Source organism: Tiliqua scincoides, chromosome 5 (assembly GCF_035046505.1).
Source record: "Tiliqua scincoides isolate rTilSci1 chromosome 5, rTilSci1.hap2, whole genome shotgun sequence".
In the NCBI taxonomy this organism is placed as follows: domain Eukaryota; kingdom Metazoa; phylum Chordata; class Lepidosauria; order Squamata; family Scincidae; genus Tiliqua; species Tiliqua scincoides.
This window is the reverse complement of record NC_089825.1, coordinates 139,882,839-139,910,579: the sequence shown is the minus strand read 5'-3', so window position 1 is coordinate 139,910,579 and position 27,741 is coordinate 139,882,839. Positions and strand designations below refer to the sequence as shown.

The following is a 27,741-nucleotide window of genomic DNA, read 5'->3' as shown; positions in this document are numbered from 1 at the left end:
GGGCTTCTGCAGCCACACACTTAGCGTAAGCTATTGATCATATAGTAACTATGAATAGTTATGTGCGACTTTGTAAAGTGCTGGTAAGTCAAAATCACATCTTTTTTTGGCTGCTGGGAAAGTGGGGGGAGGAGAGGAGAGGAACCCAGGAGTAAAAGCAGTCATGTTAGCAATCATGGAGACTCGGGACATTTGCACCAGCAGCTCCAAAGTGCCTGATGGTAGCACCCCTCTCGTGTCATTGTAGCAGGTACAATGGTACCTAAGTACCTAGGACTAGATAGCAGATCGAAAGATCCACTGCCATAAATGATAGAACTGACCTTTTGTGGTGTGACCAGTGGAACTGACCAGTGGAAATGTGGAACTGACCAGTGGTGTAGCTAAGAAGGTGCAGGGGGTAGCGGTTGCACTGGGCATCAAGCTTTAGGGGCGCAACAAGCTGAGCTTGACACTAGTGACCGAAATTGTGAAAATCTTGGTAAGTATGAATAATACCATCATGTTATATATCATGGGAAAGGTAATTTAATGCTGAATGCAATGAAGCAAACTGCATTGGAATATCTGTATTCTCTCAAACGTTATGGCTGATTAACGAGAAAATGAAAAGCCTTATGGAACAAAAAGTGGATTTTCTTAGCTCAAAACTGACCTATGAGACTGATTGTTCTGAGAGCCAATTACATGTTATCATGATACAGCATGAAACCAATAAGGTGATAATATGAGTCAGCTCTCATTTCCATGTACCATAATATAGTTACCCCTGCTAACTGGGTAAAAAGGCACTTTTTCAAGTGGTGCCCCTCTTATATTTAGCAGGGAGAGAATAACCATCCCTCTTCACCTCTGCACAGTGTCTTGAACCAATCAGGGGCTCACTTTTTATTTGTTTACTTAAATAAATTTGATTTTGTCTGGCAGGGGGCTACAAATCTTTGACCCCAGGTAGCAGATTGATGCCTTAGTTATGCCACTGATTGGGGGAGGCAGCAGAGCAAGTGGGTGGCAAGCTGCTGGGGGGAGAAGGCAGGTTTTCTCCCAATATTCACTTTTAAAAAAGCTCAGGCATGATATCACTTCTGGTTGTGACATCACTTCTGGGGCAATATTTTGAGCTTGGCACCAGGCTACACGATCATTAGCTACGCCACTGGTCTGTACAATGAAAAAAGGAATCATGTGCATATTAACTAAGGGAAATTGTCATTGCAGCCTTGTTCCAAAAAAATACCACCAACTCCTGAGCTTCGTATTTGCAATCAATGAAATCAACGAGAATGCTGACCTCTTACCCAACAAGACACTGGGATTTCAGATCGGAGAGAGTGCCACCAATTCACTGGGGACCTGTTTAGGCACTATGGAACTCCTTTTTGGAAGGCAAGGGAAAATTCTGAATCACCAGTGCGGCAGGGTACAGAAGTTAATGGCCATCATTGGAGGTCTGATGTCCCACAATGCCAACCATGTATAGCACTTGCAAGTATAGCACTTTAAAAAAAAACAAAAAAAAAAAAACAAAAAACACCTTTGTCTATAAAATATAACTTGGAGATGAGACACACAGAGTTCACTCTATCTTGTCTTATTTGCAACAATATAGTTGCCTTTCCTCTGAGCTTAGTCAGGGTTCAATCCTATCCAACCTTTCAGCCTGGGTGCAGCCTGGCCAACGGGGCACATGCTGCATCCTGCTGTGGGGGAACAGTCATGGAGGCCACCTCAGTAAGGGAGACTTTGTTCCCTTACCTCAGTGCTGCATATGCTGCATCAGAGCTGGAAAGCTGGATAGGACTGGACCCTGAGTGAGCACTTGGCTCTATAATGAGTGATGCAATTCAGTCCCCTCCTCTCTTCCAGATAGTTGCAAATGAAAACCCTCCATACTCTGGGATAGTTGATCTGCTGACACATTTTGGATGGACCTGGGTTGGACTCCTGGTTTCTGATGATGAGACTGGAGAAACCTTCTTGCGCATTCTGGCACCCAGGTTGCTCCAACACAGTATTTGCTTTGCTTTTCGGGAAATGATTCCAGCACTGAAGACTTACTGGTCAAAAGAAACACCACTTTATAAACTACACAAAATGAGTGTTGTTCTGTCACTGGCCGACAGCAAAGTGATCCTCGTTCATGGGAATTCACAGATCATGGAGGGTTTACTGCTGATTTTGTACAACAGTGAAGTTCTTCAGAAGAATCCAATGGAGAAGGTTTGGATCATCACAGCTCAGTGGGATTTTTCAACCGTAATAAGATTGTTCACATTCACACCCAGATCTTTCAATGGCACCTTGTCTTTTGCACTCCACACAACGGACATGAGTCACTATGATGCTTTCCTTGAGACAATAAATCCCTATGGGTCTTGGCTCCCCTTCATCCATCTTTTCTGGGCCTTTGCATTCCGGTGTAACTTCCCTGTAGAGATCTCTTTGAAAGGCCAAGGAGATTGTACTGGACGGGAGAAGCTGAGCAGCCTCCCTTCAGCTGTGTTTGAAGTGGGAATGCCTGGTTTCAGCTACAGTATCTATAATGCTGCTTATGCTGTGGCACATGTGCTCCATGCTATCTGTTCATCCAAGTCCAGTAAGAAAGCAACAAGAGCCACAGGCGCATGGAATCTGCACCATGTTCACCCATGGCGAGTAGGCTGGCACTCTCTTGTCCTTCCATGTTGTAAAGACACTTTAATTGAGTTAGACAAATTTCATCTTCTGAGCATGTTTAGAAAATCGCAGCAAAACTCCTCCTGTCGGCTATTTACCTGCCAAACCGAAATCAATGCAGGGTCCTGAAGAGATCAATGCAGGGTAGTATTTTAGTGCTGCTGTATCTGGAAGGAACACCTTCTTGTTTGTTCATCGTACAGGATATGAGCTCTGGGTCTGCAGTTAACAGAAGGCAGGCCTTTTGTGGGTAAGAACATAAGAAGAGCCCCACTTGATCAGGACAAAGACCCCTCTAGTTCAGCTTCCATATCTCAGAGAGGCCCACCAAATGCTTCAGGGAACACACAAGACAACAGACACAACCTGTGTCCTGGTGCCCTTCCCTGCACCTGGCAATCAGTATTAATCCTTTCTCCTGTTTGCCCTCATTTATTCTACACCTGCCTAAGAAAGTTAGGTAAACCAGGACTGGTCTATCAGTGAGGCCAGCTTAAAGCTTCAGACAGCAGATTGGTGGGGAGTACCTATCTCCATGCACCAGCCTGACTCCACTGCCACCCTTTCTCTTTCCACTCCCTGGATTGGAAAAGACGATGGGAGACAGAGAGAAGGAGGGAATGTGGAGGAGAGGGCTAGAACATGGGAGCACAGGAGAAGCAGAGGGTGGCAGCCACCTCAAAAGGCAGGAGGTCTTGGGCTTGCCCTGGCTGAAAGTTTATTTTGTCCTGGGGATGGTAACACTGAGCAATAAGGATACTAAGCAGTCAGAAGCATTGGTGTGTCATTGCACAGAGGTGTCAAGAGTCCAAAAGATGCCTGCAGATTACACGTAATTGCAGGAGCCCTTCATCCTCCACCACTTGCCCCTTTTCACTTATTTCCCTTCCTCCCAACCAGCTTCACTCCTTTCTGGGAAACCTCCGCTTCAAAAATAGTGCTGGGGAAGAAATAGTTTTGGATGAAGATGGAAAGTTTCCAGCCAGATATGATCTCACCATCACCTTCCACAACAAATCTTACCGCAAAGTCTGTGTTGGAAGGATGGACCCCCAGGCTCCAGCAGGAAAAGAGTTCACCTTGGATGAAAATGCCATTGTGTGGCATCCCAAGTTTCACCAGATGGGGATCCCTACTTGGAAGAACAATGTGTATGCTCAGAAGGCTTGAAATTAATACATCACTTTGAAACTTGCCAGACTGACAGATGGTATCATGAGCTCTTGTTTGAGAGAAGACCGTGGTCTATTCCGTTCCTACTGATCCATGCTTAAGAGTGGCACATGTAGCAAAGAAAAGCTTTTCAGCAGGTCATCCTATTTGCATAGCCCAATCCGATGCCAGGCTAGGCTACCGAATGGAGCACTTTGCGATATCAGAACAGAGTTCTGCTGTCACAGAATGGCTGCTGACAGTGTGCAGAGCACTGCTTGGGTGGCCATTTTGCTCCCAAATGGCTCTGCGCACTGTCAGTGGTCATTTTGTGTTAGCAGAACTCTGTTCCGATATTGTAAAGTGCTCCAGCCAGCTGAATTTCCAAGAGGCATTAGTGCTGCCTGTCTGTTGACAGACTCCACCACAGTTGACAGAGCACATAAGGCAGCAGTGGTGGCAGGGAGGGGGTGAACTGGGTGGGGTGGGGGAAACAGGGGGTGGGGAGACTGCGAGAGGGATGGATCTCGTGGCAACTGCATGCACCAGATCCTATCTTCCCCTTTTCAACCCTTCCTGCCTCCTTTCTGTCTTTGGTCTTGAACTAGCTAAAGAGGGAGGAGAAAGAAGAGCACCCAGGCACAGCAGTGTTAAATGTAAATATCTAGTACTGTCCCTTTAAGAGATTTGAGACAAAAAGAGGGTGCAGGCACAGCAATTGCTCAATCCAGGAAGTTCACAGGAGGGATACATTATGCAAGTTCCAGGAAATGTCCATGTCTTCAAAAACTTGGGGCATTTAATGTGGGGACAGGTGTTAATGGGAGATTTATGAGGGGGACTCCCTAGTGATGCTGAGGGAACAAAAGAGACTTGAGAAGTCCTGAATGTCCAAATGGATCTGTCCAGGCAGGTTCCGAGTCCACATGCTCCGTCTAACCAAAGTCCCAACAGAATGAAATCAGAACGGCCCATTATGTTTTACTGTTCATGCCAAAAGCACTGCACATCTCTATTCTGGATTGCAAGCGACTCAGGGCAGAGACCTGTCATCCTGTAAAATGTCATGGGCACATCTCTCTCTCTCTCTCTCTCTCTCTCTCTCTCTCTCTCTCTCTGACTGTCTCCTAACAATGAAGAAAAGTAACCATTGGATATACAACATCATTTCTTTCCCTCCTTCTTTTTCTTAGTTGCTTCCTCAATCCACTTGTGTTGAGAGTTGCCATCCTGGCCAGAATAGGAAGATTCTTGTTTTCATCTCTTGATGGGCATCACTTGATGAACTTCCATCTGTGAATGGGCTCTCAGAGACAGAGCACCCCAAACAGACTGCACTTCTTGAAGCAGAGACAACTCTTGCAGAGGGAGTCCAGACACTTGTCTACAAGTCTGCCATTCTATTCTGCAGAGGAATCAAGTGAGGAGCATGATGTGTGAATTATGCTGGAAGCTCCTAATCTTTCTTTCTGACAAGTACATGGACTAAGAGGAAGCTTCTTCCTTCATGCACTTGTGTCTCACAGAACCCCTTGAAAAATACTGAAAAACAAAACACATCTGTGAGAGCAATAAGAGGGGCTCTGTTCGTTATGAGTTTGCTTCTGGGTGCACTTTAAAGTACCAGGTTTCACCTTTAAAGCCATAAACAGCTTGGGGAGTGGGTATCCAAAGAATTGCCTTCACCCCCATCTCCAGTTCTGTCCAAAAATCTTCTGGGGAGATGCTTTTGCACCTTCCCCTCCTATCTGAAGGTCGACTGATTGGGATTTGCAGGAGGGCCTTCTCAGTGGTGACTCCCTTCCTGTCTTTCTGAGAACTTATAATTCCTTGAAGTTTTATTTTCTACATTTTCCTGCTATGCATATTTGTTCAAAAAAACCTCAAACCACCAACCAGTGGCATAGCTAGTGAGGGGCAGGGGGGCGGCCCACCCCAGATGTCTCCCTTGGGGTGGGGTGACACCACAAATGAACCAACATCACTAACATTGCGGAGGTTTTGAATAACCCCATCATGCTATATACCGTTGAATGTGGAATTTCCAGCAGAATGCAATGGAAAGAACCGGAGTAAGATATCTCCTTTTCATCAAACTTTGTGCCCCAAAACATGGAAAACAAAAAATGCATGGAGTCCTATGGAAAGCGAAACTGAGCCATATTGCACGTTTACTTGCAAAGAGGCAAACTTGCCTTAGTCCATTGGAATGGGCAGGCTGAGAGAAATCCACCAACACCAGAATGGTTCCTATCCAATGAAGGCAACTCCCATAAAACACCCAAGAAGGAAGTCCCTCCCTCCAAGCAGACCAATGTATTGAGCCCTATGGAAAGTGCAAGTAGGCCACACGGTCGTGTTTACTTGTGAATAAGCAAACGTGCCTTGGCTGCTGGTCAAGTCAGGCACAGGGAAATGCAAGGATAGCAGCAATGCCCCAATTTGATAAAAGTGGAGCTCAGAAAATGCTCCAGAAGGCAGCACCCCCCTCCCAAGAATAAAACCGAAGCTTCAGCTGGTAAGGTCAATTTCTATTTGTTTTATATTTGCAAAGCCAGGTGGGTCCTGATAGTGATATGCTTGCAACAGAAGAACTTACACTGAACTGGGCACTGGGGAGGGCTGAAAATCTCACTGATATTTTTGTGTGTGGGGGGGGTATTATTGCAGGCAGGCTACAGAGAAAATTCACTTGCTGAAACAGGGCTGGCTTCCCATTATTTAATTATTTGTTTTTCTTTAATTCAATTTTTTATAAATATTTATTTTATTTTGCTTGATGATGTCACTTCCAGCCATGACATGACTTCCGGTTGGCGGTGGGGGTGCATCTTGGGTGGGGAGGAGGAATAACAGGGAATGTTGGGGAGCAACTGTGCCGGGGAGTAGGGTAGATTTGGTGACATGCTGGATTCCCATTTTTATTCTCTCTCTGCCCCTTGGCTGTCCATGGACTTGTGCCAACAAGTGATTACGGTGATTAATATTTATATACTACTTTTCAACAAGGGAAGATCACAAAATCATTCTTTTTGGATCAAATGGTCCTGATCCTATGAATACTTGCCCAGGAATCTTCCTAACAGTGCAAATGTAAGCATGTTTATTCAGAAGGAGAGTCCAATGAAACTGACTCCCAGGAAAGGTTGTATATAAGATTGCAGCCTATGTGCATCTGACTCCTGTCTGGCAGGAGAGAAGCAGCTTTCTCTGGTTCGCACCTCTTTTCTCCTCTTTCTTTACACTGAGTAAGACTCAGTTGGCTGCTGTCAAAAGTGGTAAGCCTGGATGTGTGGGACACCAATGGGCTTGACCCATTTGCCTCAAGCTCCTTGAGAAGTAATCTCTTAGTCAACATGTTCATCAGAGCATCAGAGCTGGTGATCTGGAGGCATGAATTCTGCTCCACCTCCTTGGAAATGGAATTCACCTCCTCATAGCCACTCTGCATTCCATTAGCTTGCCAGATTATTAAATGTACAGGACAATGTGGTTCTTTCTATCTTCCTGTGGATTTTACTATGATGAATCAGCTTCATCCTTTTCTTCCCCTTTTTTCTCCTTAACCTGACGATAAACTTTTTGATTCTGATGTTCTGGAGTTTTTAGACCATTGCCCCTAAAGACTCAGGAGTCTGACTTCTTAAGAGCAGAATCTGTTTTGTCCATGCTATTGGGGGGTGGGGACTAAACTGCACCATCACTTCTGGCAGCAGTGACTGGGGGGGGGGATTTGTCCTTTTATCTTCAGCAAACTCTTTCATGAAATGTTTATCTACTTAAAAATCCAGTTTGATCTTGTAGTGTGCATCACTGGCATAGCTGGAGGGAGAGCAAAGCACAAATTTTGCAGGGAGCCTCACTGCAAGATGTGAGCAGACCCACTCCCATTCAGAGCCATTCTGGGTCACAAGAGCAAAACAGAGGCAACTTAGTACTTTGCAGCCCCTGTGGTGTGGATAACTGTTGAATTGGTGGAAGTGAACATTAATTAAGGTGACCAGACATCCTGGTTTGACTGGAGCAGTCCTCAATTCTGCATGCATTCCAAAGTATTTGGATATTGTGTGTTTCTTTTTATTCATTAATTAGTTAATACATATAATTAAGATATTCATTTTAAAAACCCATGTCATTTATATGGGATCAAGACAGAGTACATCCAGTTCAAACCAATGGATCCAAAGCATCAGAGCCTCAAAATGTTTGTAAGTTTAATATGGTTGTTAAAGGTCTTGAGTAAACAAAAAAAGGGAAACACAAGTACAAATGCTCTAACTTGCATAAGGCATATGAAGACATTTGCACTGCACTGCCCCACTGACTGGTATATCAGAAATAATTTCTCACCATGAGAAACGACACTGGTTGTACAGAAATTCAGAAGTTGTGCATGTCAGAACCCTAACACTCCCTGAAATCTCCTTTGCAGCATAGTGCCTAACAACTACCACCATGTCCTTGCCTTTTGGTTTGCCATGAGTGAGATCAACAGGAATCTTCACCTCTTACCCAACAGCTCACTGAGTTACGCCTTCTATCTAACTGTTTTCAATGCAAAAGGATCCTGCGCTGGCACGATGGAAGTTCTTTTCTCAAGACTTCAGAGTCCTCTCAATTACAACTATGAGAAGAAAGACAAGCTAAGGGCCATCGTTGGAGGGCTCACCACTTACAACTCCAGGCAGATGCCTCAGATCTTAAATCTCTACAAGATACCTCAGGTATGTGTCTTTACCCATAAGTATTGGTGCAACAGGTGGAAGCCTCACAACACAATCCTATGCCTGTCTACTCAGAAGTAAGTCTTATTGAATTCAATGGGATTTACTCACAGGACAATGTGTATAGGATTACAGCCTTGGGGGTGGAAAACCTATCTTTAGTCCGAAGCATGTTTCCCATCAAGATTTATGAGTTAAAATGGCTCTGCTCTGTTTAGCCCACAACATGTTAGATATTCAGGTATTCATCATCAGGTATTAAATAATGCAGTACCTGAATTTCTGTGTATAATGTGTACTAGAGCCCTGGTGACTTTTTTTTTTAATAAGCAGAATCTAATCTCCTTTGCTCTGTTGCTTGAGAAGCACTTTTATTTCTTTTTATTTTGAGCCCCATTTGCACATGCATGTGGTGCTGGGTGCCTCCCAAGAGAGCATGACCCAAGCCAGTAGTGTGCCTTGAAGCAGGACTGATGGCAAGAGGTCTCAGATCCTCCAGGCCTCCTTTGGTTCAGGCTACAGGCAACTATAAAAAGATCCTGCCTTCAGCTGCAGCCCAAATTCCAGGAACCCATCTTCTTCTTTGTCTCTCACCCATAGCTTCTCTCCTCTCCCCCTCCTTCCTGGCTCCTGCTGGACTCCAGCCTCAGTTCTCCCTGGGAAACCCCTAACATGTGTTGGCCTTTCTTTGGTATCTTGAGGGGGGAAAAATACAAGTGAATTTTTAGTAGAGAAACTGAAAGTAGGGAAAGAGCTCAGCACATATCACCCAATTCTCTGCTCCAAATCCCTATTCCTAAACGTTTTAAAAATATTAATTAGACTCTGACATGTGAAATTATGCAGAACTATAATTAGGACTCCAGTAGTCCTGCGCAGACTGCAGCATCAGAAGTCTCCACAATATTTGCTGGACAATGAACACAAACTGAAATTAAACTTCTATTGTGTCATACATTTTGGGGCATCGATTGACATTTGCAGATTGTGAAAGATTTTACTGTGCTCTGAAAATATCCCTGGCGTTCCCTTCAGCTCAGCTACGGCTCCTTTGATCCAGCCTTAAGTGACAAAACTCAGTTCCCTTCCTTATACCGGATGATCCCAAATGAAAAGGCTCAGTACGATGGGATTGTGCAGCTGCTTCGGCATTTCGGATGGCCCTAGGTTGGCCTCATTGTCTCAGATGACAAAAGCGGAGAGACCTTTTTGTGGATCCTCAAGCCCAGGCTTCTCCAGAGCCACATTTGCATCGCATTTAGGGAAGTTGTTCCAACGCTCAAGTCCTTCTGGGGAGACATAGAGAAGCAGATTCATGACCAAATGGAACAAACACGTTCTACCATCTCCTCAGCCAAAAGCGACGTGATTCTTGTTCATGGGGGTTTACGCTCTATGGAGGGTTTGCGCAAGATTCTGTCAAAAAGTGAACGTGATGAAATGAAACCAATAGAGAGGGTTTGGATCATAACAGCTCACTGGGATTTCTCTTCCGTATTCCATCTGGATCTGTTCACACCACAGTCCTTCAATGGCACTTTGTCCTTTTCACTGCACAGAAATGATGTGGCAGGATATCAGGGAATCCTTGAGAAAATAAATCTTAACAATTTTAATCTTTATCACTTCAAACTCTTCTGGTCTTCTGTATTTCACTGTCCTGTACCTTCAATTGGTCTACATATACCAGGAGCAGAAGATTGCACTGGGGAGGGGAAATTGAGCAGCCTGCCCAAGTCCATCTTTGAAATGAAAATGTCTGGGCAGAGCTATGGTATCTACAATGCTGTTTCTGTTGTAGCGCATGCTCTCCATGCCATGGAGTCATCAAAGTCCAAACAGAAGCTGATGGGGGATGGAGGCACATGGGATCTTCGGAATGTCCAGCGGTGGCAGGTAGGGTGGATTCTCTTGGCAATTGCAACTGTCTGGGAGAATTGATGTTGTCACCAGGTATGTTATGAATAGCACTCTCCATGTATGCTGCTCCTTTCTCAGGTTGCAAAAATGGGGGGTTATTTGGAAGCGTTACTGAGACCTGCAAAACTACCACACCTTTTTGGGGGCCGCATATAAATTCTTCTTGATTCACTGCTGATCTGACCAGTGACTGGTTCCTGTTGGCAACCACATTCTGACCTCTAATCTACCTATGTTGTGAAATATCTTCAGGCCCCAGTACAGTCAAGGTTAAAAAAAGGGGGAGGGGGCTGTAGGTGCTGGTCAATAGGAAAAGAAACAGTTCCACTGTCGGGATTGGACTAGTTGACCAATTAGGCCCCTTCCAACTCTATGGTTCTATAAAATGGCTGCTGTCGGCGCAAGGAGTGCCCTATCGGCAGACATTTTGGGAGTGCTGCCACAAGAGGGAGCAGTGCTCCCCATCTGTTGACAAACCTGCCAGCAGCAGGGGCAGGGAGGAAGCGAAATGGGGCATGGAAGGGGAGGAATGAGATGTGAGGAGGCTCCAGGATGGGGAGAAAGGATAGGACTGGGTCCAAAGTGCTTTATTCAAGGGGCAGGTGGGGCTTGTTCACCTTAGGTTTTGTGCTGGCACCATTTATTACTGTTTTATGAAGACTGCATGTTGAGCTGTAACTTGGAGAGTTTTGGGGGAGTGGACCTGTGGGTTTCATCAAGAGTATCCTGCATTTCCCCCTTAGTTCAATCACTAAATATATTCAACATTCAACAGAGAAAACTAAGGGCCCAATCCTATCCAACTTTCCAGCTCCGGTGTAGCCACAATGCAGCCCCGTGGTAAGGGAACAAATGTTCCCAAACCTTGAGAAGACCCCAGTGATTATCCCTCCACCACAGGATGCAGCACACACCCCACTGACACAACAGCACCAGCTCTGGAAAATGGGATAGGATTCAGCCCTAAAACAGCACAGGAAATATGGTAAATATTAGAGCCCATCAGATATGAAGAGCCTGGGAGATTAGAAACAGCTTCACCTGCAACCAGAAAGCATATTTGAAGATGTGAGAGGCATATAGGAAAGAACATTGTTTAAAAGGGGCTCCTCTCCCTGCATCCTGTCACCCTGTTCACCTTGGACTGAAGGAGTGCCCAGCGGGTGCCATCCCTTGATGAGTGCAGCGAATAAGGGATGAATCCTATCCAATTTTCCAGTGTCGGTGCTGCTGTGCCTATGGGATATGCACTGCTTCCTGTGTAAGAAAGAGGCTTTAAGTGTTAGCTAGTAAGATATTTTCTAGAAAAAGTCAAACGTCAAAGAAATTGCATTCAAGCTTGTTCTTGTTCATTGACCCAAGTTCTTTTCTTTTTTCCTCTCCTCCAAGATAGTTTCACTCCTTTCTGAAAAACATTCACTTCAACAATAGTGCTGGGGATGAAATATTTTTTGATGAAAATATGGTTTTTGCTGCTCCGTTTGATATAATGAACACAGTCACTTATCCCAATAAGTCCTTTCATAGAATCTGCGTGGGAAAGATGGATCCCTTGGCTTCTGAAGGAAAAGAGTTCACTATCAACCAAAGAGCCATAGTGTGGAATCACAAGTTTAAGCAGGTGGGAAACACTAGCATGTTTCTAAAGTATACAATCCCCAGTTCAAAAAGAACAGAGAAAGGCTCTTGCCTTTTCTCCCTTCCCATTCCCTACTCTGATTTCAACTTTTCAGGGATGGGGTTTGGGCACCCCTGGTCTAGAGGGACCATGTATCTAGCACAACGATTTTCAACCCTTTTCACCTTATGGCACACTGACAATGCAGTGAAGTTGTCAAGGCATACTATCAGGCAGTTTTTTCGCCTACCCCAGACTGTTGCGGGCCAGGGGGTTACACTCCCCCTGTTTGCAAGCTGCCATTGGTCACTTTAAGAGGGCAGGTGGTGCGGGTTAGGAGGCGTGAATGGGACTTTTGTCATGCACCTTCAGGCGGCATAGGCAGGGCGGAACCCTATTTCAGTCCTCAGGGGCTCGGCGGCACGAGGATGTAGACGGGGCCCTGGCCGGGACCGCGGGCATATCAGTTTTTTGAGAGTTGACAAGGCACCTCATGTGGCTGAGGGGGGCTCACATCCCCAATGGCCCCACAAATAAGTGACCCTCTCCCAAATTCCTGCGGCATACCTATGGACCGTTCATGACATGCTAATGTGCCATGTCACACTGGTTGAAAAATCACTGGTCTGGCAGATGGTATAAGTTCATATGGCTGGTGAGGCTGAACTGCAAATGGAAAACACAGCAGAGAGTAAAAGATAAAACAAAATGTAAAATGTAGAAAGACAAATCAAAAGGCTAGTAAATCACAGAGAACATTGCTGTGAACATTGATTGCTCCATAGATATTCACTATGGATTAGTCATTAGTGTGTTCTTGTGTAAAATGGATGGGAACCTCACTTTGTGGAGCTGAGGAAAAGAAACAGATGATCTCCACTCTCAACCCCATCCCTTCTACTTATTGACAGACGCTTCCACAGTCCACATGTGTGGAGAGTTGCCTTCCTGGACACAGCAGGATTGTTCGTCAGGGTGCTCAGGTGTGTTGCTATGACTGCGCTCAGTGCTCTGAAGATAGCATCTCGGTCCAGACAGGTAAGTAAAAGAATACAAAGGGACATCAACCCCTGTTGCCTCTATGCCCCTGATCCTCCCCCTCCTCACCCGGTTTTGCCAGTAGCCACCCCTCCCCACCCCCACCCCCACCCCCGCTCCTATCCATCACCTCCCCCCACTGTGACCTTACTTGATTCTGCAGAGTCTGTTTGGCTGAGCTGCAGCACTGCTGCCTCTCTTGTTTCCGCACTGTCCAATGAACACTCGAGACAACAGATATGGGAGAAAGGGCCACTTTATTGCACATTAGCAAGAGAAGCAGAGGCTGAGACCTGCAGCATCCGAGGCAGTGAAAGCCCCTGTGGTGCGGGAGGGACTTCTGGGCGGTACCAGAAACCTCTGCTCCCAGGCGGGCATGCACCCGACTCCAAGTCGTGCCCCACTGCTGGGCGGCGTGTCTCATCCATGTCTATCCCTTAAGGGGAAGGCAGCCGGGCTGCGGACTGTGCCTCCTTGAGCAGCTGAGCCTCTGAGGTGTGCCCGCGGTCCCGGCCAGGGCCCCGTCTACATCCTCGTGCCGCCGAGCCCCTGAGGACTGAAATAGGGTTCCGCCCTGCCTATGCCGCCTGAAGGTGCATGACAAAAGTCCCATTCACGCCTCCTAACCCGCACCACCTGCCCTCTTAAAGTGACCAATGGCAGCTTGCAAACAGGGGGAGTGTAACCCCCTGGCCCGCAACAGTCTGGGGTAGGCGAAAAAACTGCCTGTCCTTCAGCCAATCTTGGCAGGCAGCAAAAAATTCCTGCCCGGCCCCAAACGGCGACCAGTTAAACTCAGACTGCCTCCAGGGCAGGCGGGTGGGCGGGCGGGTATTCCCACAGTGCTCTCGTGCAAAAAAGGAAGAGGGCTGGGTCTCGTGCCCTTTTAAAAGGTCTGCTGTAGCTGCCAGACCCAGCCCCTTTCTCCTACCCCTTGGGGAGGGACTCTTGTGTCCTGGCCAGGACAAACAAACTCCGATCACCTTTTAATTGGGCAATCGGGAGAAGCAGCGCTCACAAAATGGCCACCAACGGAGTGCTACGTACTCTGCTGGCAGCCACCTTACGACAGAGGATGTGTCTTCTGCTGTCATAAGCAGCTCCACGCAACAGCCCAATCCTGGTGATGAAAGGTTTGCCATAATCCATAGAGAGAATATGACAATACTTACATAACAGTATGTGTATATATAACTAACAGCACAATCCTAACCCCTTATGTCAGTGCTTTCCAGCACTGACATAAGGGCAATGCAGCTCCGAGATAAGGGAACAAACATTCCCTTCCTTTGAGGAGGACTCTGTGAGTGACACCCAACTGCAGGATGCAGCACACGTCCCATTGGCACCACTATGCCAGTGCTGGAAAGCACTGACATAAGGGGTTAGGATTGCACACTCAGTAAAATCACAAATTGTATGCAAGTTCTCCTGTACTATATTTGCATGAATTTGCTTGTTATTTCCAGATGCAGAAGAATGCCACAAGTGCCCAGAAGATCACCACCCAAACAGGAAGCAGGATCAGTGCATCCCTAAAACAATAACTTACTTGTCGAGTCAAGAGCCCTTGGGAATTACATTGATTTCCTTGGCTCTCTTCTTTTCTGCAGTCACTGGAATAGTGATGTGGGTCTTCATTCAACACCACGATACTCCCATAGTCAAGGCCAACAACTGGAGCATCACCTGTGCCCTCCTCTGCTCTCTGCTGCTTTGCTTCCTCTGCTCCTTTCTGTTCATTGGCCAGCCTGGGAGGGTGACCTGCCTTCTCCACCAAAGCGTGTTTGGCATCATCTTCTCCATTGCTGTTTCTTGTGTTTTGGCCAAAACCCTCACCGTGGTGGTGGCCTTCATGGCCACCAAGCCTGGAAACAGGATGAGGAAATGGGTAGGGAAAAGGCTGGCAGTGTCAGTCATCATACTCTCTTCTCTGACTCAGAGTGGCATCTGTGCAGTGTGGTTGACCACGTCTCCCCCCTTCCCAGAATCAGACATTAATTCTCAGCCCACTCAGATCATAGTGCAATGCAACGAAGGTGCACCCACCATGTTCTACACTGTGCTTGGCTACATGGGCTTTCTGGCCATCATCAGCTTTGCCGTGGCTTTCTTTGCCAGAAAACTGCCAGATACTTTCAATGAAGCCAAGCTGATCACCTTCAGCATGCTGGTGTTTTGCAGTTTCTGGGTATCATTTATTTGATACCTACTTGAGCACCAAGGGGAAATACATGGTGGCCGTGGAGATCTTCTCCATCTTGGCCTCCAGTGCTGGATTGCTGGGTTGCATCTTCATCCCTAAAGTCTACATTATTGTACTGAGGCCTGAGTTGAACACCAAAGAACAGCTAGTAAGGAAAAAGTAATTTTGGTCCTTACCTAAATTCTTCCTTTCCTCTTATCACTGTTGCACTTTCCGTATTGTCTATTATCTTGTTTAAGGCTATAGGCCATGTGCAAAATCCGGTCCACCTTTATGCTTGTGAAGCACCTCATAGTCAAAAGATAATCAATGGTGATGTTGAATGAAGCCATCTCTCTATAAACATTACTCTATTAACTAAAGCAAATGAAACTTTTCCATCTGTTTGATGGGAAGTTAAATTGAGGGCTGAGCTGAAGTTGCCACTCAAAAGTTGCACTCTGCCACTCAAAAGCCACCTTCCGCTTTTGTTTCAGCATAGGAAAGGCAGGATACAAATGTTTAAAATAAATAATTCACAGGCAACAAAAAGATTTGTAGTGCCTCCTTGTTCCATGGAAGTTCTTCAGGAGAGAAAATTGGTGGGCTCACAGACTCATGGAAAAAAGCAGTCGGGCAGCCCAATTCCATAGAGAGCCCACGGCAGCAGATCTCACACTCTAGTGCTGTTATGTCCTCTTAACCATGTCACAAAAGCTGTGGTGACGTTGTGAACTTCCAGATGCACAGCTGGAACAGATAAGTCAGAGGTGGAAGGAAGTTGTGGGTCGTGAGGGCAGGTTATTATTTGGGGGAGGATTGAGGGAAGATTGGCTGGAACAGGTTGGATAGGTTGTGCAAGCAGCACCAGGTGTAGCAATTGGTCTGGACTGAAGTATGTGGCAACCACATACGGGGGAGGGGGGGAGCTGGGAGCAGCAGACCATAGCAGCACCCTGATGCACACCAGCGGGACAAAAAACATTGGTCACATCCCACGGGGCTCATTTTTCCATTGGGGAAGCTCTTTGCAGTGACACTCCTCCCTCCCAGCAATTGTCAGGACCCCCTGCATGTGCCACTCCTGCACACTACCTCGTTGAGCGAGAGGAATGGCATACATGGTACTGCCCCTAGAGGACCCTGCCTCTCATCCATCAGGCCCTTCTTACAGATGTGTCCTGCATCCAGGCATACCAGCTGGATAGGGACTGTGCCAGCTCTTCAGCCCCAGGATCCAGTCTCAACCCGGAAGAGCATCCCCTTCCTCCGGAAATTCCTGATGGCCCTCCACTACCTGGGGACTGAAAGCTTCCAGGGGTCATCACATGTCAATACAGGAACTGCCTAATTATCTACCAGTTGATGTGTTGATGAGTTCCTCAATGCCAACTTCCTGCACCTGTCTGTCTATGTCACTTTCCTCACTGCTGTCGCATAGCTGCATCACCTGCATTAAGAATACTATGGCGTTGTGGTGTTTCTCAAATTCATCTCCATTGTTGATGTGACACATGTGGGTATATCCACTCCACCTGATGTGCCCAGGATGAACTGCAGCAGACATCAGCAGCACACCCTGAATGTCTAGGCAACCTGTGATGCCTGGGGACTCTTCACCACCATCACTGCCAATTTCCTTGGCAGCATCCATGGTGCCCAGGTTTTCAACAGCTCTGCCATCAAGTCCACCTTGGCATCATGGCCAGAGAGGAATGGCTGGCTCCTAGGTAGGTGTTGGGACTTGGGGTTGGAGGGCCATTCAGTCACATGGTGATAGCCAGCTGCCTCCATCTTAACCATGGCTACCCCCATGGCCTTAGTCCATGATGCCTTATGTGATGGAGCCCCCAAGGCCTATGGCCAGGTTCAACATGGCGTACCATCCATGACTGTGATGTGTGTTTGGGATGCTGAAGATGTTCTTCTGGTGCCTGCAACTATCCAGGGGGCTTCTGATGAGGACCAAGGTCGCCAAGGTGTTTGTGCCATGTTCCACAGTATGGCCTGCAGAAGAACACAGCAGCCCTGGCTGATGGGGAAGGGGGCTCAGGGCTGTCGTATACTTATCATACACCCCCAGGGATTTGGGTGCTCAGAGTTCTTGGTTCTTGAACCCTAGAGCCTCAAGGATCCCTGTGCGGTAGAACTGCCACCACCCTGTATGTGCCAGTGTCTCTGTCCAGGGACCCTGAGACCCTCGAGGTTTAATTCTATCCCTTGCAGGCACTGAGTACTTTCTTTAATTTAAAGCCTCAGACCTCAAGTTACTAGTCCTCGATGAGTATTTGGTAGCTTGCTGAATGGCTAGGCAGGATTCTGAACCTTTGTCCCCAACAGACAATGAACAACTTAGTAAAAGGAATTTTACTTAATTAAGTACATAAGGTTACATAAAGTTCCAAAAGGCAGCAAATACTAGAGGCATGAAACTTCTAGGAAATATCTCAGCATTAAAATAATAAAGCTAACTGGCTATCTCTATTATTCCCTAACTCTCACCTGGGTCAGCTTCTGTTGTAGATCTTCAGCCCCAGTTACCTATGAGGCCACATGGCCCTGGTGGGGCAGGATGAGCACCCACCACCTTTCCCACCAAGAGAGAAAGACCAAAGAATAAGAGACAAGGCACCCCTTTGGGCTTTGTTCTTATACTTCTCATGCTACAGGATGAGGTGACTCTGTACTTTTTTGAACTGACCAATCAGAACTCTTGGGGACAGAATCTTCTCGAAGTGGGGCTGGATGCTAGCCCTCTTAGTTCTCCCCCTCCCCACTGGGGATTCATGGGCACCTCTCGGTCTGCTGAGGTGTACATTTTCACCTTTCATTGAGTTGTAAATTCCTTGCAGCTAGGATACAAGCCTATAGCCAGGGAGACAGACCAGGGACAGACTGCACTTGCTCCCGGTGTGAAAGGGACTGTCACTCCCGAATCGGCCTTTTCAGCCACACTAGACGCTGTTCCAGAACCACCTTTCAGAGCGCGATACCAGAGTCTTTCAAGACTGAAGTTTGCCAACATGGAGGATGCAAGCCACTTCTATGTTACTGGGTTACTTTGGTTCAGGCTTTGCAATGCAACTAGGCCTAAACTGCACATATTCATGACAAGGGCCATGGACATCCCACCCACCGATGCAAAGCCTGCCCAGCAGTTCCTGGGGCACTGCCATCCAGGAGCACATCACAGCCCAGTACATTAGCTAGTGAAGGTGAGTGCAAAGTGGGCCAGGGACTACACCACCCCAGGGACAAACCCTCCCTCCTAGGGCCCATAGAGAGCCCTATGAGAGGAAGGCACCCATCTACCCAAGAAAGGCCCCAGAAAGACCCAAGAAGCAGGGCAGGGATCGGATTTGGCACTGCCGTACTCCGTGACAAACCCATGGAATACCCTCATGCTGCTGGGATTGCACTAGCATCTCGTCTGTGTTTGATACGCGGTGGTGCAGCATTTTGGCTGGCACTAGGTCTACGTCTGTCAGCAGAAACTGTCTTCTGCCAGCAGAGTGCTGGCAGGGCTCCTTTATACCAGCTTGTCTCACACATAGGATCGGGTTGTTAGCATTTTCTATACTAGGCAAAAAGCTAAATGCAAAATATGAAAAGAAATAAGTACGATCTCAATACGGTATTTCTCTTATCCTGTTATCTGGGGTGACTTTTTGGTTGGCTGGCTAACAGTGGTGGACTTCCCCAGCCCCACGCTCAGGGTCAAGGTCCGTGATGGCTCCCCCGCAAGATGCTGCCACCGCCCTGTGCTCGAATCCACACACACCCCACTCATGGGATCACTACAGAGCCTCGCACAACTCCAGAACAAACCAAGGAGGGCATCTGAGGTTTCCCCGCATGTTCGACCACGTCTGGAGTCTCAGTAAGGCTTCTGCGTGGTCCTAGAGGCATGCAGAGCTTTGCATCTGGCCATTAGCCCTTTTCAGTGAATGGTAGGTCCACTACTGCTGGCTAAATGCCACAGATGGAAATCCAAACTGGTCACCTGTGGTCACTTCTTCCTCCTATTTCCACTGTTCTCATGCTAGTCTAAATCAATTCAGAAACTTCTACTCAATACCCATCATGCAGTGCGTCTGGCCCCTGGCTGTATAGCCAACAGACATAACTTCTTGAGTTTTGAAGAGAACTGAGCAAGTTGGAAATGGCAATTCTCAACCCTGTAATTCAGATAATTATACTTATCTAGCTCCAAAAGTCCCATGGCTAACCAGAGACCACAAGCAGAATTCAAAACAGAAACAGATGAATCCATCCCAGGAGCTGATGAGGCACTCCATCTATGAAGGCTGGTTCCAAAGCAACCTGTCAGCTACCAGCTTCTTCAAGGTAAATTGGAGGCAGGCAAGGAAGGATCAACTGAATGTTTGAGACTCCAGGTGGGGAATTGGGTGCAGCAGTGTCTTGGTTTTAGGAGCCTCTTTCAAGACTGATTCTTGTGGCAATTGCGCAGTTGGTGTGTGTCGCACAACAAACTTCGACCGGTTTAGCTGTGGACAAGAACTGCGGGCAGATGGCATTGCTGCTGCTCCTTTTGCTGCCTCACGTTTTTTGCAAGCACCAGGACTACCAATGTGGCTGGAGGCCAAGGTCTCCAACTCCTATTGAGGTTTCTCCAGATGAAATACTGATTGCTGAATTTGTCTCTATTTACCTTAACTTTTGGGATGAGTTCCACTTTAGTACACGCCCACTTTTCTCACAAAGTGGCTTGTAAGTAGTTCCTCAGTGTGTGAAAATGGACATTCTCAATATTTCTGTGACTAGAAGGGGGAAAGTCGTCATTATCTTTGATCTCGTTATAATGGGGCCATTTAATGCCGATGAATTCAACTGCATTCCCCATTATAAACACTCCATTAATTGTAATATGAAAAAATATTGTCTGAACTGTATCAACCAATGCTCAGAGAATATACTGACAGCACAATCCTATGCATGCCTGCTTAGAAGTAAATTCCATTGTGCTCAACTGGGCTTACTCCTAGGAAAGTGTGTATAGGATTGCAGCCTTATTGTGCAGCATACACTGGTCAAATTTCAGAGGAATCAGATGCGGAGCGTTTGAGGTGCAGAAGTTTAAAAATGTGCATTGACTTTCAATATCATGCAGTGATGGCTAGATATGTAGTTTCTGGAAATGCTGAAGCCAGGGGTTCTCTGCTCTCGTTTCTGCTCTGTTTCAGGCTTTGCTTCTTCCCTCCACCTCTTCCCTCCTCCTGGCCTCCACTCCTTCCCAGTCTAGAGTCTTCTGCATTAGGGCTCCCGTTTCTCCAGTGCCATCCTTTGCAGAACTCGGGACCTTGGTGGCCACTCCTTGGTAATAGCCCTCTTCCCCTCTCAAACTCCCCCAGTCTCTAGGGCAGGGGTGTCAAACATAAGGCCCAGGGGCCGAATGTGGCCCCCGGAAGCTTTTTATCTGGACCTCAGTCTCTCAGCTTCTGAGGTGTTACTGCTGAAAAGGCGGTCCACATGAAAATTGGGCTCTCCCAAATCTTGAGATATGATCAAGATTTGCGTACTTTCTCTTCTGTCATTTGCAGTTAATGAGTTTTTATATGAGAACAGGGTCTGATTTCTGACCATTAGTTGATTAATGATGTCACTATCTGCTTACTGACATCACTGCCGGCCCTCAGCTAGAGCCCTGAATGCTAACTTCGGCCCTCTGTATGAAACGAGTTTGACACCCCTGCTCTCGGGTGCCTGCCCTCCTCTCTACATCAGGCCACGCCCATTGCCTTGTAGTGTTCATCTGTTTCTCCTTCCTGCTACCACTGCCCCACCTTCTCTTCCTCTGCCCTTCTTCTCATCACTCCAGTTTAGTAGCAACTTCTCTCCCCCCTCCTTCTTTTCCTTTGCTTCCCCAATGGTGCCTGTCCCATTCTTGCCTCTTAGCCTCCACCGCATCCTTCTTTCCTTTCCAATGATGTACCAATGTTCTAAAGCAGGAGTGGCTGACCTGTGCCACATGTGCCGCTAGTGGCACGTGCACACTTTCCAAGTGGCACTCACAATGTCACCATGCATTTCTGAAAAACATGTAAATCATAACAAAGAAAGCATTGCAGCAGTTGATGGTTTGCTTGCTTCCTTTGCAACTCCTTACACAGCATGCCCCCAAGTTTCTAACACCGTAATGGGTCCATTCAGGGCAGCCACGCCCACTCCTCTTCGTTTGCTCTAGTTGGAAAATGGGGGAAGGGGAGGAAAAGAATGACGGACAGGACAGAAAACCAATAGGGCAGATGCCAGTGAGTTGCATTCCGCCAACTGGTGGGTTACTTTCTTACCTGAGAAGGCTGGTATTGGTAGAGCACTGAAAAGGCAAGGGGTGGCTGTAGAAGGTGGCAGGGATGGAATGGGGTGGTGCCAACGAGAAGGTGATGGTGCCAACCAGAGATGACCAACAAGATCAGCAAAGCCCAGTTCGGCAAAGATCACATCTTCAGAAAAACCATCTGCAAAGAGATCCTGGCTAAGATCATCTCTGAGGATGAGAAGATGGGCAGGCAGAGGGAGGCTCCGCTGTGCAGAAGGGCAATGAACATACATTACATGCACCTTGGAACAAGTCCTGCTGGGCTGGACTCAGGGTTGATGCAGGCCACCTTTCTGGTCTCAGTCAGATGACTTTAGAAAGCACCAGACAGCACTCCCAGCCTTCTGGCTTTGTACCTTCTGGCACTGGGAGATATACTGCCCTTAAATTTGGAGGCTCTAATAGCTCTACTTATCTGTCATGGTAATCGCTAAAAGTGACATTAAAGTGGAGTTGCACAATGAAGATTCTCTACATAAAATATGGCATGGGGTATGTTGCGGGTTGGCCATCCCTGTTCTAAAGGATCAAAATACAAAAGACCTACTATGAGATATTAAGTATTACAAACCTCAGTGCCTAGTAGCTATACCTTAGTTCAGAGATACTATGCTTGTCTACACGTACAAGGTCTAATATTCAACGAGCATACTTCTTTATATCTTAGTGCCTCAGAACTTCCACCATGTCTCTGTTTTTTGGTTTGCCGTAAGTGAGATCAACACAAATTCCAACCTTTTACCCAACAACTCACTGAATTACACAATCTCCCTAAATGCTTACAATGCAAAAGGATCCTGTGCTGGCACCATGGAAGTTCTTTTCTCAGGATTTCAGAATCCCCTCAATTACAATTGTGGAATGAAAGTCCAGCTAAGGGCTATCATTGGAGGACTCACCACTTATAACGCCAGGCAGATGCCCCACATTGTCATTCTCTACAGGATACCACAGATATGTGCCTTCATCTCTGTGTATATTTTCAAGCAATGGAAAAGTTAGGGAAGGCAAACACGCTGTATTTCTACATATGTCTCACCCAGATTGATGGGACAAAGGACTCTGTTTTGCTCTTTTGCTTAGCATTGGTCATTCATGTTTCAATCAGGTTCTAATTACACTTTGCATGAGAATATGTGCATACAGGATATTAGAGTTAGGTTGCTTTCTAGTTAGAAAACCAGAAGCTAAGCCCTTCTGCTACCAGCAATGTGTCAACTGGTAGTGTTCATAACATGTGCAGGCCTTCATTTTGTACACTGAGGGGAAGGGGAAAATTGGAGAAATTGGTAGTAAAGAAGCAATGGGCAGGGAAAGAAAGTACAACCTGCCCATTTTCTATGCCAAATCCTGAACCCTTTAAAAATTTTAATTGGACTCTGACATGTGGCATTGTGCATAAGGTATAATTAGTACTCCAGTAATCCTGCCCAGACTGCAGCATCAGAAGTCTCCACAATATTTGCTGGGCAATGAAACAGAAATTGAAATCAAACTTCTATTGTGTCACACATTTGGGGCATCGACTGACATTTGCAGAATGGTTCTTAGCTCTGAAAATATCCCTGGCATTCCCTTTAGCTCAGCTACGGCTCCTTTGATCCGGCATTAAGTGACAAAACTCAGTTCCCCTCCTTATACCGGATGATCCCAAATGAAAAGGCTCAGTACGATGGGATTGCGCAGCTGCTTCGGCATTTTGGATGGACCTGGGTTGGCCTCATTGTCTCAGATGACGACAGCGGAGAGACCTTTGGGCGGATCCTCAAGCCCAGGCTCCTCCAGAGCCACATTTGCATTGCTTTTAGGGAAGTTGTTCCAACACTCAAGTCCTTCTGGGGAGAAATGGAAAAGCAGATTCATGATCAACTGGAACGAACACGTTCTACCATCTCCTCAGCCAAAAACAACGTGATTCTCGTTCATGGGGGGTTTCGTTCCATGGAGGGTTTACGCAAGATTCTGTCAAAAAGTGAACGTGATGAAATGAAACCAATAGAGAGGGTTTGGATCGTAACAGCTCACTGGGATTTCTCTTCTGTATTCCATCTGGATCTATTCACACCACAATCTTTCAATGGCACTTTGTCCTTTGCACTCCACACAAATGAAATGGCAGGATATGCAGATTTTCTTGAGACATTATATTTTAAAGTACTTCATCAATTTGTGTTCCAGCTTTTCTGGTCCGATATGTTTTACTGTTCATTGCCTTTAGTTGCTCAATATAAACCAGCAGGACAACGCTGCACGGGGAGGGAAAAGTTGAGCAGCCTCCCCAAGTCCATATTTGAAACAGGAATGCCTGGTCATAGTTATGGCATCTACAATTCTGTTTATGCTCTGGTACATGCACTCCATGCCATAGATTCATCGAGGTCAAAACAGAAATTGATGGGAGATGGAGGTTCATGGGACTTCAGGGATGTTCAGCCGTGGCAGGTAGAGTGGTTTCTCCTATTAATTCAGTTTAATAAGAAACGTCATACAGGTCCAGCCTTGTTATTCATGGACTTTTTATACACGGATTTGACTCAACACAAATGGCCACTGCAGATGAGAAAGAATGTGCTGATCCCTGGAGAAGGGGAAAAACGCATCCCTTTAAATTCAGTTTAAAAAACTGACCAGTCCTTTAACAATAGCCTCCTTAATAAGAGAGAGAGAGAGAGAGGGCAGCTGGCTGACAATCCATCAATCCTTCTCTCTCCAGGGGACCCCTCCCTTCCCCCTGAGCATGTGAAAGAAAGGTAATCACTTTGCATTGGTGAAGGGAGGGACTGAGTGAAGCACCTTTGTAAGCCCTTGCAGGACGACTGATTAATGGATTGTCTTCTTAATGATTCTTATCTTACATCACAAAGGTCAGCAAGGTTGTTTTTAAATCGCCAGAGCAAAGAAATTTGGTTTTTTGCATTGATTTGCTATAGTGCATTTTTTACCTTCTATGTGAGTGCTTGGAACAGAACCCACACAAATAATGAGGCTCAACCTGTAATTGGCAAGAGTACCTTGCCCTACTGCAGATATTACTGGCACCCTCTCTCTTTCCTGCTGGTTTCACATATGGCAAAAATGGAAGTGTTTTCTCAGTCATTTAACTAGGACTGGCAAAATCATCTTAGGTTTTGTGCAGTCCCCTTTCGGGCGCAGTCCTAACCAACTTTCCAGGACCGAGATAAGGGCGATGCAGCTCCGAGGTAAGGGAACAAGCATTCCCTTACCTTGAGGACGCCTCCATGACTGCCCCCAACTGCAGCATATGCCCCACTGGCACAACCATGTCAGTGCTGGAAAGTTGGTTGGGATTTCGGCCATAATTAGTCTTCTCTAATGAGTCATTTCTAAGAAGACTACATGGTGGGCCATAATTTGGACAAATTTGGTTGGAGTTTGGGAGTGTGCTTATGAATGTCATCCAGGACGTGGTGCATTTCCCCCACAGTTCAATCACTGATTCTCAGGGCATTCTTATGCATGTCTACATTTACAGGAATGTTAGACTGAGTTCAGATGGGGTTACTTCCAGGCAAATGTGCCTCAAATGGCATCTAATAACTATAAACATTCCATCACTTTACAGTACGTTTGTGATGGCTGCTGCCAGGGCCGCACACTTAAGACTAGTGCTGTGGCCCTGGGGATAGGGCCATTAACTTATGTGTGAATGTAACAAATCCAATAGTTTCAGGGAAGTTGCACTAGGTTTTGACAACTGAAAGCAGCTCATTCACATTTCTCTCACTTCCAAACTAGCTTCACTCCTTTCTGAAAAATGTTCACTTCAACAATAGTGTCGGGGAAGAAATATTCTTTGATGAAAACATGGATTTAGCAGCTCCATATGACATCATGAACACAGTCACATATCCCAATAAGTCCTTTCATAGAATCCGTGTTGGACGGATGGACCCCTGGGCTCCTGCAGGAAAAGAGTTCACCATCAACAGAAGTGCCATAGTGTGGAATCACAAGTACAACCAAGTGAGGATTTCTATTATCTTCCTGAATTGTAGATTCCACAGCAGAAAAAGATCAGAGGAAGGGTGTGCTCTGACCCAGAACCCTTCATTCTCGGTGCTGTTGTTGTCTCAGGCCCTGTTGCACCATGGTATTTTGAGTGTCACAGAGACTCTTTCAATCCCTCTTAGAACCTCAGTGGATAAATAGGTTGAACTCAACATGACAGAACACAGGAAGAAATGGCTGGTTTCAGGTTCTCAATGTGATGCTTTTCTACTTGTTGATAGATGCTTCCACAGTTCACTTGTGTTGACAGTTGTCCTCCTGGACACAGCAGGATTGTTCTTCAGGGTGCCCAGGTGTGTTGCTATGACTGCACTCAGTGCTCTGAAGATAGCATCTCGGTCCAGACAGGTAAGTAAAAGAGTACAAAGGGACATCAACTCCTGCTGCCTCCACGCCCCTGTTCCTCCCCCTCTTCACCCAGTTTTGCCACTAACCACCTCTCCCCACCCACCCTCCTATCCATCCCCTGCCCCCACTGCTACCTTACTTGGTTCTGCAGGGTCTGTTTGGCTGAGCTGCAGCACTGCTGCCTCATGACGCAGCGCTCATAAAAATGGCCACCAATGGAGTGCAGCCTGCTCTGTTGGCCGCCATTTTCCAAAAGTGGATGTGCCTTCCACCATTGTAAGTGGCTTCATGTGACAGCCCAATCCTGGCGATGAAAGGCCTGCTATAATCCATAGAGCAGAATATGACAATATTTAAATAACGGTATGTGGAACTATAACTAAATAAAATCACAAACTGTGTGCAAGTTCTCCTGTACTATATTTGCATGAATTTGCTTCTTATTTCCAGATGCAGAAGATTGCCACAAGTGCCCAGAAGATCACCACCCAAACAGGAAGCAGGATCAGTGCATCCCTAAAACAAAAACTTACTTGTCATGTCAAGAGCCCTTGGGAATTACATTGATTTCCTTGGCTCTCTTCTTTTCTGCAGTCACTGGAATAGTGATGTGGGTCTTCATTCAACACCACGATACTCCCATAGTCAAGGCCAACAACTGGAGCATCACCTGTGCCCTCCTCTGCTCTCTGCTGCTTTGCTTCCTCTGCTCCTTTCTGTTCATTGGCCAGCCTGGGAGGGTGACCTGCCTTCTCCGCCAAAGCGTGTTTGGCATCATCTTCTCCATTGCTGTTTCCTGTGTGTTGGCCAAAACCCTCACTGTAGTGGTGGCCTTCATGGCCACTAAGCCAGGAAACAGGATGAGGAAATGGGTAGGGAAGAGGCTGGCAGTGTCAGTCATCATACTCTCTACTCTTACTCAGAGTGCCGTCTGTGCAGTGTGGCTGACCACGTCTCCCCCCTTCCCAGAATCAGACATGCGTTCTCAGCCCACTCAGATCATAGTGCAATGCAACGAAGGTTCACCCACCATGTTCTACACTGTGCTTGGCTACATGGGCTTTCTGGCCATCATCAGCTTTGCCGTGGCTTTCTTTGCCAGAAAACTGCCAGATACTTTCAATGAAGCCAAGCTGATCACCTTCAGCATGCTGGTGTTTTGCAGTGTCTGGGTATCATTTATCCCAGCCTACTTGAGCACCAAGGGGAAATATATGGTGGCCGTGGAGATCTTCTCCATCTTGGCCTCCAGTGCTGGATTGCTGGGTTGCATCTTCATCCCTAAAATCTACATTATTTTTCTGAAGCCTGAGCTGAATACCAGGGAACAGCTAGTAAGGAAAAAGGATTTTGCTACCTGACTGAAATTCTCTTTCTTCTTATTTGTCTCGTTATTTTCCCCCTCACTTTTATGGTTTGTCTTTTAAAAAAATTGTTAAGTCCAACTACTTTGATGTTTGTAAAACACTTTGGATCATGCATGCATTTAATACATTAGAAAAGTTTCCTCATATGTCATTTTTTTGCCCAATTATTGTTCCAGCAGAGCCCTGCTTTTAACTTGATGAAAAAGAATGTGTATACACACACAAGCAAACACAGAGATAGATAGATAGATAGATAGATAGAGAGAGAGAGAGAGAGAGAGAGAGAGAGAGAGAGAGAGAGAGAGAGAGAGAGAGAGGTTGATTACCCCTTATCTGGAATTCCA

General features: G+C 46.5%; 1 protein-coding gene and 1 pseudogene across 1 annotated transcript; both read left to right on the top strand.

Moving 5' to 3' along the window:
- The first annotated feature begins 8,408 nt into the window (after positions 1–8,408).
- Positions 8,409–15,497, top strand: LOC136653917 (vomeronasal type-2 receptor 26-like; annotated as a pseudogene).
- Positions 15,498–19,576: 4,079 nt separating this feature from the next.
- Positions 19,577–27,391, top strand: LOC136653915 (vomeronasal type-2 receptor 26-like). The gene is made up of 7 exons (XM_066630786.1): positions 19,577–19,660; positions 20,518–20,651; positions 21,519–21,585; positions 23,235–23,657; positions 25,410–25,637; positions 25,904–26,030; positions 26,481–27,391. Exons 1-7 carry the CDS (start codon positions 19,577–19,579, stop codon positions 27,389–27,391), a joined length of 1,974 nt encoding a protein of 657 aa, XP_066486883.1.
- The last annotated feature ends 350 nt before the right edge of the window (positions 27,392–27,741 follow it).